Genomic DNA, 15,095 nt, shown 5'->3' on the forward strand with positions numbered 1-15,095 from the left:
GAGAGAGAGAGAGAGAACCCTCCCAGATGAGCCCTCTTCTCGAGTCTACAATCTACAACTCCAGTCTCGCGTCGAATCCCGTCGCGGCGCATCTTTCCGAGGTCCGTCTCCCTTGGGACCGATCGATCTCGAGCGGGCCGAAAGATCGATCGCTGATCCGCCGAAAGTCGGAAGTCGCGTAGGTGTTCGGAAGTATTATACACAATATGTATATATTTATATCAAATCTTTTTAGTTTAATTTTCCTGATTGGTGACGTGGATTTTGACTTGAAAATTATACATTGCTTGCGTGTGTCTCGATATTTAAATGATATACATATATTATTGCTTAATAAGAGGATAATATTGCGAAAAAATGAAATATTAATAAACTAGAACGTAGAATAAAATGCTTTAAGAATCTGTTTCTTGTTAATTAATATTTATTTGATATTTGAATTTAATTATGTTTTATCTCTCTTTCTCTCTTTCTCTCTCTCTTTCTCTCTCTCTCTCTCTCTCTCTTTCCTAAAGTTTACCCAGATACTATACAGAGATTCTTTCAAAAAGAATTTAGAAATAATTCAGTCGTATATTATCAATTCTAAGTTCATTTTTATATGGAAGAATTTTTTTTGGAACTTTTCAGAAAAAGAAAGGTTTTCTTTTTATACCTGAAAATGAATTCAAAATTGGTGACATACGACTGATTTTTTTTTAACTCTCTCTGTGTTATTTGGATTAAATATGTGCAATCATAGAAAAATTTGTGCTAAGAAAAGATTTTCAATTTCAATCTCTAAATAATCTTCGCTAAAGATCTCTCTCTATCCGTCCGTTACGTTAAAATAGAAAAATTGAGCACCACGTCGCCAATCGTATTATAAATTATTCGCAGCACAAGTCAGGGATTAGATCAAGTCGCAAATCTAAAGACGAAAATCTAATTAACTGGATCTTAATTCGCAGAGTGCTGACCTAAGCGAGCGATTTTTTGAGAATGATCTTTGATCGCGGCTCTCGGCTTCTTCACGCGTGATCGCGCGCGTCGTTGGAGATCACGTCACGTCGAACACAGTCAATCGCGATATGCGCGATCGTCGACTAACCCACGCGTGTCGCAGATCTATTAGTGCGAATATTTGCGAGCGACTCGTGCTAGTTATGGAATTATATTAGACTGCTGTTCGTTTAAACAGGTATGTCCGAAAGATGACCTTTTAACTCGTCGCGAAGGGAATTTTATTTTTTAAAGGAGGAGAATCCTTCTCCTTTTTAAGTATTCTTTTATCTCAAATGAGCTCTGTTGTTTTCAAGAAAAATCTTTTCGCTGAAACGAAAAAATCTGAGCCTCTATGAGAAAAGAGCAAATGTGAGAAGAAACAAATTTTGATTAAAAAAAACTACTTTTATTTCTATTATATCACTAAACGAATTTTTCTCAGAAATTTCCGTTTCCTCGCAAAAAGGAGCTTTCAATAGCTTCGATAATGTCGTGGTACAGACTTTATGAGCTCATTTGTTACGGGTGGTGAAACGCTCAAAGCTGAAACCTCGCTCTAGTCGAGGTCCTATCTCAATTCATTCCGCTGGTAATAGGACGTGCAAGTCCTGTTCTTTTTTCGCAGGAGCCGCGTTACGTTTATGGAACTTTAAAGATAGGCTTCAAGCGTTAGTCGCGCCTTGCGTTATGATAACGAATAGAAACTGCACGTACGACGCGCAAATTTACGAGAGACTCGTTGCTTTAATTGAAACCTCCTTTTCCTTTTGTGACTGAAAAACGTAGAAATCATTTAAAGAAAATTTAAAAAAATGAAAGACAAATAAATTTTTTAATACGAACCTGGTGATATACTTCAATCTTTATAGTTTTCAGATCTTTAATTTAAAAAGTGAAAAATTTGTATGTCTCTGGGTTACTATTTGTATAAATAAATATTAGTATTAATTCTTAAATATGTCGGGACAAGAGGACGAAGTTAGAGTATTCCTCTCATTGAATTTATAAATTTTCTATACTCTATGGCGTTAAAATAAATGTAAATGCATTTTAGTAAACAGATAAATTGTTCGCCACGACAGTGCGAATTTAATCATGAAATTCTTGCCTCTTGCTCGACAAAACGCAATGGTGGATATTTATATCAGAAGATAGTTGCTTTTATCTCATCGTACTAATTTGGCGCTTCCGGAAAGGCATCACAGTCACGAGCGAATTATCGCATGTTATGTTTCTCAACGAGAATTCACGCGGTAAAATAGAAAAAGGAGGACGTATAAGTTTCATATGAAAATTTTTTTTTCTAATTAATCGATATTTATGTAAGGCATTAGGTAATTCTCATTCACAGTTCTCATTCAGAGTTAAAATAAAAAATAAAAAAATCAAACAGACATTTACGGAACGAGATCCTATAAAAAGAGCTATAAATTGTTTTTATAGGCAGTGTATATGCAATGATCGCGATAACTTGGGAAAATCCTTCAAGATCAATCGAGGATCATGTGTATTAGGTGCGCAAGTATCGAGGAGACCGCGAGTTAAAAGGATAATCCGGGATAGAAGAAGGAATCGGATCAAAGATAGGAAGCTACAAGTTCTTTCCGCAGAATGTTTACACTGCTATTGCCGACGGTCTGGATCGTCCTCGCGTCTGAGTTCGTCATCCAGGACGGTGTAGCAACAGGGCAACGTTACACCCCGAATCCGACTCAAGATCTGGATAACACTTTGCAATCGGTACCACCTCTCGGGTGAGTATTCGCAATAGAATCATCGCAAAATCCTAGCAAAATTATATAGCAGACAAATTTCGGGCTATTTTTTATTCTAACCCCAGCGTAAAAATTGCCAGATAACGTATACGTATCAATAAAAATTTCATAATCGAAGTGTCACGAATCAGAAATATATATACTGTGAAAAAATTTCATATATAATTGCAATTGATGGCTAATTTTTAGATCTACTATTAAAGGTATATATTTACACGCGTAAGTTACAAATTATAAATAGAATTATTGTCTGTAGTGATTAAATTAATTGCAAAAGACGATTGAAATTAAGTTTATAGAAATATTTGTGTAATAATTCGTCAACGAATTTAATTTGTGCAATTTTTCTTTTATTTTTCTAAATCTTAATTTTTCTAAAGCTGTTATCAATATGTGCAAACATAAAAATGCAAACATAATATTTGTAATATTACCATTATACATATAATATTACAAAAATTTATACTTTAAATAAAAATTATGAAATATATACTACTGTTATTATCATACATAAATATTTACAAATAGAGATAAAAGGTATTAATTTTTGTAGAAATGTACAATTTTATATATTTTATTATAAATTGTGTAATTTTTACACACATTATTTATGTAATTTTATATACTTCTCTTGTAATGTGTATTTATAAAATAGACAATATCTATATAAGATATCTAGATAAGACAAAAGATTGTACAATATAACAAATTGACAAAAACATTTTATATCCAACAAAAAATAAATTAAGAAGCAGTTTTATTGAAAAATAACACTTTTTATAACAATTTGAATCTTTTTTTCGTTCTTTGGCTTTTATTATCGCCTCGCAAGAAAATCAAACTTTGAAATTGCCTATAAGAACTGACACTGATTGGAAAATGTAATAAATTGAGGATGCTTTGTACTTATTATAGTCAAGGCTGTAGATAATATTAACAAAAAAGAATGTCTACAATGACGAAATATCACATATTTTGTTGTCCTTGACGAATTACGATTGATCACTTAAAAAGATTAAATCGTCTCATATGAGAGCGCGAGAGGCATCTCGTAACAAGCCGGTACTTATTTCGCTAACAGTGAGGATCTCTCGAGAATGAATGATTCCGATGATTCTCTCGCGCGACCACCGTCCTCGTGAGTTAAATGACGCGATAACACCTAATTGGGTTATCGGAGTGTTACGTTATACGCGGCGCGCTGAATTCTACCCAAGTCGCGCCTATTTTTTTGCAACAAGAGTCAAGTCGCGCAAGATAAAGTCTTGCACTTGCGCTATTTTCGCGACTTCTCCGACGATGATGATTTCGCGCGGCCGCGCGGAAAGCAGATGGGATAATAAAAGGGATTAATCGCACGCGCACACATTCATTGCGACTGATTGACAATGGCATGCACGCGATGACGGAAATTATTTTTCCCCGCGTGCGTGCCAAGCGCGATTTATCCGTCTGACTTTGTCCGGAAATTTCTGATAGCTTCCACGTCCGGAAGCCTTACGGAGTAATATTTAAGAAGTTTGTGAGATTATCAAACATGCGCAAATTGAGTATATGAACGCATCCGTTGATATGATGATATTAATGATATTGATAATATTAAAAAAGGAGATTGAATGTTTGCATAATTGCGCGAATCATTACAATTCTAATCCGCGTGGGAATATCTGCAGATCTCTTTATGGAATAATCTCGTGGTTTCAACACTAATTTCCATTACTAATTTCATTGTTATAATATGCTGCAACTACATGGATACGCTCAGAAAAAAATGTTTGATATTATTACTATTTATTTTTGGTATGACTATTGTAAGATAGTTATGAGTTAGGAGTTTTATTTTTATTACTGTTATGGATATTATAATGTTATAATAATTACTAATCATAACTAAAAAATAATAAATATATAATGTGATAATAACTCATAGTAACAATATTTACAGTTTTATATATAAAGAAAATATATATAGTTGGTACTGAAAATTATAATTAATTTACTATGCAATTACAGTATAATAAACACTTTTTTCTCAATGTATTAATACTTGCATGCTGTCGAAAAAAATCAGAACACGAATAAAAATTAATTCGCTTAAGACACACAATTACATGTCGCTGTAGAATTATTTAATTTACTCGAGAGAATCACATTCGTTATTCAATTATAGCTTTTCCTGTATGTAAAACCAATATATTTAACTTACACTGACCGTTTTACTGGTATGACATAGGAATCTCAGAAATTATAATATAATCTTTCTAGCGAAGTCGAGATATGAATAAGCTCGATCGTTACATTATCTTTAGAAGAATACAAATGATAAATGACAAAGTTCAACGATTGTAGGGCATCTGTTATCTGTAGTTCGCTGATTACGCGTTTTACAATCCTTCGCGTGTTCGTTGAGGCGCAACAAGCATACATATTTGTTCCATTTTGGTTCTTGCACCTTCTCGCCGAGTATAACGAAGTTTCAAATCACATTTTCTCGCATTTTTTACGATCGCGACGTATTTCGAATGCCGCGATCAAATTCAAATGGACATTGGCGATGGATTGGCGATATGTCGGATGTAGGTCCCATCGGAATTGTAGCTAATTGACGTTGTGGTATTAATAACGCTCTTAAATGTCGCCGATTAAGTAACGCTACTTAAACAATGCTTTTAATTGACTCTGACAGAGCACCCGTTAATACGTCTACATTAGTAAGGAGCACGTTTAACCCTTCCGGTCGCGTATGTCTTCTTTGTCGGAATGTTCAGACGCGGTTTAAATTGTTTGGAAATTAAAAAGAAATCTTTCACATACCGATTTATAGCTTTTTAATTTAAATTTTTGTTATTTTTATAACTTGTAATTTAGCTCAATTGTCTTGTAACTTGTAACTCAAAATAATTTTTAATTTGCACTTCAATCTATGAATAATTCAAGATGCTTGTAATCATAGATATGGATTACATAGAATAGATTATTATAGACGGTATTCACAGTCCATTTTTATTTTAAGACTGTTAAGTAACGTCTTAAGACGCTAATATCTTTGATTGATTTATAACATATTAAGATTGTATTTAAATCAATCATAAATATGTATTAGAATTGATTATAAATTTACAGCTTTTTAATTTGAATTTTTTTTATCTTTATAACTTGTAATTTAATTTAAATGTCTTGCAACTTGTAATTCAAATAATTTCAAATAATTAATACTAGCTTATATCTATATTTATAAACTAATATATTGTAACTCGTATAATTTGAAATCGTTAACTTAAATAATTCAAAATACACAGTAAAAATTTTGTATTCGTGTTAAAAACTGTTCTTAAAATTTTTGTGTTAAATTTTTAACATATCCATAATTTAACATAATGTAATTAAGTTAATTGAATATTCTGTTAATTGATATACAATATTTATTTCTATCATATTCAAATAAAATTTATAAATAAGTAAACAAATGATATAAAAAGAATGCAATTTTAATGTAAATTCTAAGATAAGTAATTAAAATATATTAATTTAACATTATAATTATAAATATTAAATTTACTAAAACGTATTAATTATTACATATTATAAATGCTAATTTTACTTTAAAGAAATATGCTTTCATAATTGGCTTACAAATTGTATCAGTATTGATCATTTTTATATTAATTTTTACAAATAATATTTGTATTATTTCCCAATTCATTTTATATTAAATTAACACAAAAATTTAAGTGAATCAATTTAAGACATGTGAAATTTAATACAAATTTTCCAACTGCATACTTATATTATAGATTTACATTCATTAAAGTTTTCTGAAGTTAATATTGCGCTTTGTATCTTCCGAAAAAAATCTGTCTTATATAAAATGATCAACTCGATATGAGAAGTGAAATTGGATTAGAAAATCCTAATGTCACAAGTCATTGCATAAATTGCAAAACAAGAATCAAGTAAACTTTTATTGACAAGCGTTTCCTTCTCCACCGTGCAAGTTGTAACCGCTACATTATCTGATTAATAAACGATGTATCCACGTTAATTAATTAAGAAGGCGGAGATGGAATGCGGACGGCAGGCGCGATAAAACGGCGAGGAGCACGAGGAGGAATATGAAATGCATCTATCGCGGCATATACTGGTTTTTATCGACGCGCGCGAGAGATGACCCATTCACCGTCATCCGGTGCGCGTCTATGAACGTGTTGTGCTAGCGATTCATCATTTCGCCGAATGACGAATGATGCCCTCGCGCGCGGAATCCCGACGCGCCGTTCGTCGTCTTTCCGATTGTCACTGATAACAACGAGGGAGCCGCGCGAATGATCGACTGCGTAATCCTCCGAAAAAGATCCTCACCTGGGATGGACGTGCACTGGTGCGCATCCGACAAAGAAATATCGTTAGGTATTATAATAATAGAACGGTGCTATCGGAGGTAACATTATCATATAAGTGAATCTAAAGCTTCCATCCATACAATATAAAATAATTCGTATTTGTGTTAAAACCTGTTATTGTTAAAATTTTGATGTTGAACTTTTAATCCGCATTTAATTTAATATAATGATTGCGTTATTTGAATATTTTTGTTAAATTAATATTCAACATTTCTTAGTGTTAAAATAACATAAAAATTTTAAAACATAAATTCTAAGATGAATAAATATGATGAATAAATAAAATAAATATCTCTCTGCAGTGACACGTTTATAATTACATTATATAATCATGATTGCTCCTTAAAAGCACAAGCACAATTTTTAAATATTCAACATGTTCTATTTAGAAACATAAACATTATTGCAAGAAATCGACGAAAAAGTCTCGAAAAGAATAAATTTCATCGATTTTTTTAATTAACGTTGCTAAACTGAATAACTACGCATATCGTATGCATTTATTAAAATGTATCTTTTAATTAATTAAGTGTGTACGTTTATTAAATTTTACGCTTTGACTGTGACATATATATATATATATATATATACACATATAAAGTATATTCTTAATGTTGAACGCGGATGGTCAAGATCGAAATATAAATAAGGAGATTTCGGCACATTGCACATCATTTACGTTCTGTTGGAGAGTGGATTGGATTCTAACGTTGCTCTCGTTAATAGAACAATGTGAAAAATAGAGTCGATTTTAAGTATAACGGGATCGCCACTTAAAATTATCCATGGTTAGTTCAAACTACTTAGATTGATTTAAGCCGCGTATTACGCGATGCGCCGTTCGCCCGGCGGCAGGAAGTGAAGAAGCAATTCGTAGGGATGTAAAGGCGGTCAGCATTAGAGCCGCTATCGCAATCTTTAATGCAACTCCATGACGAGACGCCATTCGTATTTTATCGATGTCTATTAACATTTATTTCAAAACGAAATAGAGAAAAGAAGAGATCGGCATTAAATAAATAAAAGTCCAATAGATAATCGGCATATTCACTTAAGTTTTTATAGCTCCGAGAGTATTTTTATACTTTTTATATTTATCACTTTTTGCACCATTTTTCGTTACATTGTGAGCTTTATTTGAAATAACATATTTGTATTGAACACCTGAAAGCACTAGTTCTCGAGAAAATTTTGTTACGAGTGTACAGGAAGCCACGTCGAAGTAATGAAGTTGTTAGCAACCGAAGGTTGTTAAACTTAAATGATATATGCTATGTAATGATAAGAAACACGTCAAGTTGTTGTGTCAAGTTTTTCTCTCGCTCATTGCGCCGACTAATTTTGATTTGAGCATAATTTAAAATCGTTACTGTCCGTGCGATTGCAGAGCAATAATTTCCGACAAGAAAAGACAAATGATTACGCAAGCCTGCATTGCTAGGATTGCGATACCGATAGGCAAAGTTTTACATCACGAAGGAAGTATTCCGAGGTACCAAAGTTCCGCGATTTTTTTTTTTAATTTAAAGATATACTGAGTATTCCCGTATAAATGACCACCATTTATCTCTATTATCAGAGATAGAGACCTAATAAATATAATATTAAATTTAATAGTTCTAACTAAACTCTACTCTAAGCACAGTGATCACTTAGAAAAATTATCCATGTTAGAAAATGAAGAGATATGCCTAATTTTTGCACATAAAATAAATATTACGATTTATTAAAAGTTGTAGCGTTTGTTATTTGTTCAGAATGATCAAAACTTTACAACATATTAAAAATTAACTAATTTGATCTTTTAAGGTTCTGAGATTCTAGAAAAGCGTTATTTGATCGAGTATCGAAGAATCGAGAAATGTCGATGTTTTTTCGCGCATAACATAATTGTATGTCGCAATACTTCGTGTCGTGACCGATTGCATTTGTGACACGACACTCGTTTAAGGAGACCGCAAACAATTGCTCCGGCCATGTTTTTTGCCTTCATCCTTCACGCTATTGTTTGTTTGCCCCTAATCGCAATGGAAAAGCGACTGCTTTTGATCGCCTTAATTTTAATGGCCCGCAATTCGCGCCGTTTGTTCTGAAGCTATTGTAGTTTCCAATTGGACACTGTCGTAAGCAGTTAATCACCCACACTAATTAGGTCTGTTATCTAGATGCTAGTCATTTATACGGTTCTATTAAGATACTATTAATTTATTAGAAATGATAATAACAATGCAATAAATCAGTTTTTTCTTCTTCAACAAGTAATGAGTTTTTTGTAGGGCTTATTACACTGAAGAAAGGTACATATATGCTTTTAAAATTTCTTCAATTATTATCCTTCAATCCCAGGAAACAAATTGTTATTTGTTATCATCAAATGTCTTTGATGATATTTGGATGTAAAAATGATGAGAAATTACGTCATTTTGTTTTTTCGGATTTTTAAAAACTCTGTTTAAATTCTTTATACAATAATGCAAATTTGCAATATATGCGATATATAACTATAAAGAATGCAAATATTTTTTTGCAATATATGAAAATGAATTTGATCATATAAAATCACTTTTTATCGTTTGTATATATAATTTTAAGTGATATATTGAAATAATAAAATTTAAAGTAAATGATATTTAATATCATAAAATTAAACTGATTTACAAGATTCTATTTTAAACATTCGAATGATGATTCTTACATATTTTGTTCCGTAAAAATCTGTGTATAACAACATTTTTGATCTATATTTATTCTTTTATTTATAATGTCTAAATATAAAAATCACAATTCGAGTATTGCAAAACAGAAATCTTGTAATACAATGTATAAATTAAATATAGTAATTATTCATTTTATGAGACCAAAAGCACTATTACATCTGAAAAAATATATCTATGTATTAAATCAAGTTGACATTTATGGTACATTTAGAAACAGTTTTTAAAGGAAATAGTGTGAAAGTATGCATTAAATTAATTATCAATTTAATAAATGGAATATTAATATTCTAAAAACAAAAAATGTTATTAGATATGAGATTCGCTCTGCTGTTACTTATACCTTTGTGTAATAATATAAAACATCGGCTCGAAAAAGAATTAAAATAAATTCGAATTAAAATTATGATAAATAAAAATTGAGAAGTTGAAAATTGTTTAAAATTATATAAAAAAAGTGAAAAGCGTAAAGAAAGTAAGGTTTGTATTTCCGTCAAAGAGATGAGTATGAGTGATCTCCGCGAAAAGATCTTCAAATAAAGATATCGGCCGATGAACACATTGTGCATTGATTTCAGCTTGTTAGAACACACTATCATTATGGGCGGGTGTTAAAATTACACCCTGTCGACAAGTTATAACGGCACGCCACGTGTTGATCGGCGCGATCGGACACCACGATACAAGTTCGACAGTGGACCAATCTCCCAAGGAGCATTCATTTGCATACAGATTGGATTAAAGTTTATTTCGGCTACGAGATGATGATCGACCGCACTTCTCGTAATTCTGCCGTCAATTATCGTTATTATTATTATTACCACTCGAACGCGAGCTTCGCTACAATTTTCCAATTAACGACGCGTATCAAAATTAGTCATCTCGCCGATTTCCAACTTTTGCCGTAATGACAATCGGTGTTTTAACGGGATCTGATTTTTATCGTCGATAATAAGAATAAAATAGAAAGGAAGATAAACTCGTTTGCAGGATGAAAGATTTTAAAGATTTTTTACAAAAGTTAAATAAGTCCATTTTTTAAATCTGAATTATGACGCCAAATTGTACTCTATCAGTAGTGTCACGTCAGGAATAATTTTATTCCGACAAGAATCAAACAGAAAATGAGAAATAAGTATAAGAATTTAACATTTGCAACGGTTGTTTTTATTAAGAACAAAATTTCGTAAATAAAAGCTGAAAAAATTATTATTTTATACTTTAAATAACACATTTTCTTCGTCTTTGTCATTATTAATGTTTAAAAAAAGTAAATATGAAATATTATGGGATAATTAGATAATAAATATAAAATTAGATAGTAAATATAAAACACAAACCAAACGATGTTAGTTTTTTTTTCTAAATGGAATAAATGCCTTAAAATATTTATTAAATAATATTTCTAAAACTTTATATATATATATATCTACTAGATATACGTTCGGAGAAAGGTAATCATGTTTATATAATAAACGGTTCTTTTAGTTTCTTGAAAATTTAACTTTTCCCACTTGTTTGATTTTTGTAAAAATCTCTTCATTTACTCTTAAACGAGTTTGAGAAGAGTTGAGTTTTTTTATAACACTAAATTATCCAAAATGGCTCTTACTTCCTTTTTTTAAGTCGAGAGATCGTTCACCAACGTAATCGCGTGTAAACATCCATCAGGTATACACCCCGAGTAGTTAGTGGACCACTGTTTGAGCAAGATTGCTTCATCACGTGCTGTGCACACGCATTAATATCGCTTTACAAGCGCCCGCCATAATGCCCCCGCCGGCAAAGGTGATACGCGTCAGGCATGTAACGCGTATGTCAGAAGTCACGGGAGGAGATGTACGAAAAGGAAAAACGTAAGAGATGCCGGACACGCGAGTGCATTAATCTCCCTCGCGCCAGCGAAACGAGAAGAAACGCGCGGGACGAGTCCTGCTTGAAAGGCACACGAGGGAATGCAAAGGCCGGCCGCATTGCAACGAGAGAGCTTCAGCGCGATCTCGTTCGAGGAATCTTAAAATGGCAAATTGGATTTCATTTCTGATACGAACATATCTACTGATTCAGTAGAACTCGCTGGAACTCGGATATTTTGGAAGATTATCTAAGCATCGTGAAATTTTGAAGGAAATTCTCTTTATACAAAGAGAATCGTTGAATTGAAATCCTTACAGAAATTTAATATTGGAAAGTAGCAATTACCGAGAAAATAATGTTGAAGGGAAGAATTCTTTAAGATAATTTTTCAAAGATTTATACAAAAAATATTATTATGGGTACCAAAAATCTTATTAGATCTGCCTTAACTGAATATGGCTTTCTTTACTGATATATATTGAATCTCACTAAAATCTCTTAAAAATCAATTAATAATCAAAAAGTTTCTCGTTCTGTAAGAGATCTTCTAAAAGAACTTTTTATAGTATCTACTTATAAATGTTATTAAGTAAACAATTATGCGGCACCGCCAGACGCGGCGGAATTCTGTTTCTCGTAAAAATCATGAACAACAAAAAAAGGCACAATGTTATAAGTAAATATATGTAAGACATTGTAAGATCATTTATTATTCATGTTTTAAGAAAATGATTTTTTGAAGTAAGCCCTTAAAATAGGGTCCCATGAATGGATAAAAGTAAATTAGATATATTTTGACACTACAATTTCGTTTAGTTTTGTATCAAAATTAATTAAATAATTAAATTAGTCAGTTAAAATTAATTAAGGACTCCGATATTTATGAGAAATCAGATTTAGATTCTTTTACATGTTATTATGACATATTCCTTTTTTATATTTAAAATCGACATTGGACAACTTATTGATATTATTATATTATCTTCAAGATTGTACTGCCGAACATCCTATTCTCAAATATGAGCTCTTGAGGAGTTCTGATAACATAATACTTACTAGATAATTCATATTGGAAAAATCGAAGCAGCCTGCAATTTGGTTTCTCTCGAAATTCGAACTTATTAACTTTTTTTCAACTTTGCTTCTACGTGATATCCTCCTGTAATTTTTATCATTTTTCATGTTTTTAATTTTAGTAAAAAAAAATGTTTCAAGTATATACATATAAAATGATGATTGAATTTTTATTTGTCTATATCTAAAAGAATCGTTGAAATCAATTAATTCTTGTTATATTTGATATTATTTTCGTATATGTTTTACGATATTTACAAATTTATGACTTTAAATGTTCAATAAATTATAGTTATATTATTGTTAAAATAATTAACGTTAAATATGATCTACATTTCTTTCTATTTATTGTTTATAAAGTAAAGTGTGGAACCAAATTGACTCCTACGGCCTTCTTTTTTGGGAGATCATCAAATCCGATCTTTTAGTGTTAAACGCTAAACTATAGTACTTTTAATATTCAAAATAAGTAATTAATGACTACTACTCTTTCAGTATTAAATTAGCTAGTTCAGTATTAAATTAGAATTTCTGTAAGGGAAGTTCAATGTCCTCTGAACCACAGCCCTATAAACCTTGTATTAGATAATGATCGCGTTATCGCCCTTACGATAAAAAATGGCGTGACGTGAGAAAGCCAGCATACTTCAGCGTTTGCGATTGCGGCGCCAAAGAGCCTAAGTGGCGACGTTTAAAGCCGGTCGCGGTTCATAGCAGCTGACGTTAATTATGAGGCGCCAGATGTGAATGGCCGCCTTGTTCCGAGGTGGCACTCCGCTCTCTTCCTATTCTTCTTTTTCTTTTTCTCTGTCCCTCTCTCTTTTTCTCTCCTCTCTTCTTGCGCGTGCCACGATGCCGCGGAAACGCCATGTTTCCGCTTGCGGCATCTTCAAGCTGGTGCCATAAAGAGCAACCTATGACTCATGATTAATTCTTGCTTCCATAATTTCGGAAATTAATTTCGGAAACTGCTCGCGGTCTTAAAAAATTCATGTATTCAAAAATGTAAGAAAAAGATCTCGTATAGAATGCGTATCAATCTTTTAATCCTACAATAATTATACGATTTATAAGATTTAAGTAATTACAAATCTATTTAATTATAACATATTTATAATAATAGAGTATTATATATTTTTTACAATATTATATTATATAATATTATAAAGTATTAATACATAACGTTGTTTTGCCATTTCTGTAAAATTATATTATTATATATCTAATTTCTTTGTTATTGTATTTAAAATTTAAATAAAAGAAATTAAATATAATAATTTTATAGATGTAACAAAACAATATTACGTGTTAAGTAAATTAGTACGAAAAAATTTATTCAATTTATTCAATTTACTCAATTTTATTAATTTTAGTTAATATATCGAATATTTAACATAATTTTTATATACAAATTTTTAATAATTTTTTTTTGTTTGAATAGAAATTCAAATTTCATTGTAATAGTCTAGAAACAACTAATTGTTAATTACGCACGAAGTTGCAGTATTTCTTACAAGTTTTCTGGCAATTTTGCAAATAGCTTAAAATTAAGCGGAAACACGTAAGGCCGCGTATTTATTCACTTTTGTCGTATAAATTCTTACATTTATTAACGTAAGGTGTGAATATGGACTATAACTACCTATTCTTTATTTTACCTATTCTTTATTTTATTAAATTCGGTCTATGTGATATTTTTATTTCTGCGCATTCTAATTTCCACGCTTGATTCTTATATACTCTTTTCTTGTTTTGCATTTTTAATTTGTTAAGGAATCCTTTTTATTATCTCATTCCAAGTTTCATATTATTATTTTCATTAAGAAAGACCGTATTTCAATCTTAAATCAGTCAATTAAATTAAACATTAATTTCTAAAACGTTTCCTTTTACAAAATCATGTGTGCATATATCTCAGAAATAAAAAACATGTTAAAAATGCTTCTAGGCCAAACGTATGCAGATCGAGATACAAAAACTATTGCTGTCCAGGATGGTCAAAAAAACTGGAAACAGGCTTGTGCGTCATTCGTAAGTAAAGACACTGATCTAATTTTACAAAATTATTTTGCTAAAATTCATAATAATAATAAATTAATTATACATATAATTATAAATATAATAAATTAATTATGCATATATATTTATAATTATAATTATATATATATATATATATATATATATATATATATATATATGTATATATAATAAATTAATTATAGTAGTATAATAACTAATAAAGTAAGAACATAGACAACTAACAACAAGTAAAAGTAATAGAAAAGAACAAC

At 30.9% G+C, this 15,095-nt stretch overlaps 1 protein-coding gene across 1 annotated transcript in view; it reads left to right on the forward strand.

Annotated features, from left to right (window-relative positions):
* The first annotated feature begins 2,595 nt into the window (after window positions 1-2,595).
* Window positions 2,596-15,095, forward strand: part of LOC105621614 (fibrillin-2-like) — a 32,708-nt gene continuing 20,208 nt past the window's right edge. Inside the window, exons 1-2 of the mRNA XM_012203082.1 lie at window positions 2,596-2,738; window positions 14,753-14,835. Coding sequence (XP_012058472.1) covers window positions 2,596-2,738; window positions 14,753-14,835 — 226 coding nt within the window. The remainder of the gene's footprint in view (window positions 2,739-14,752; window positions 14,836-15,095) is intronic.

The sequence above is a fragment of the Atta cephalotes genome (assembly GCF_000143395.1).
Source record: "Atta cephalotes unplaced genomic scaffold scaffold00035, whole genome shotgun sequence".
NCBI lineage: Eukaryota > Metazoa > Arthropoda > Insecta > Hymenoptera > Formicidae > Atta > Atta cephalotes.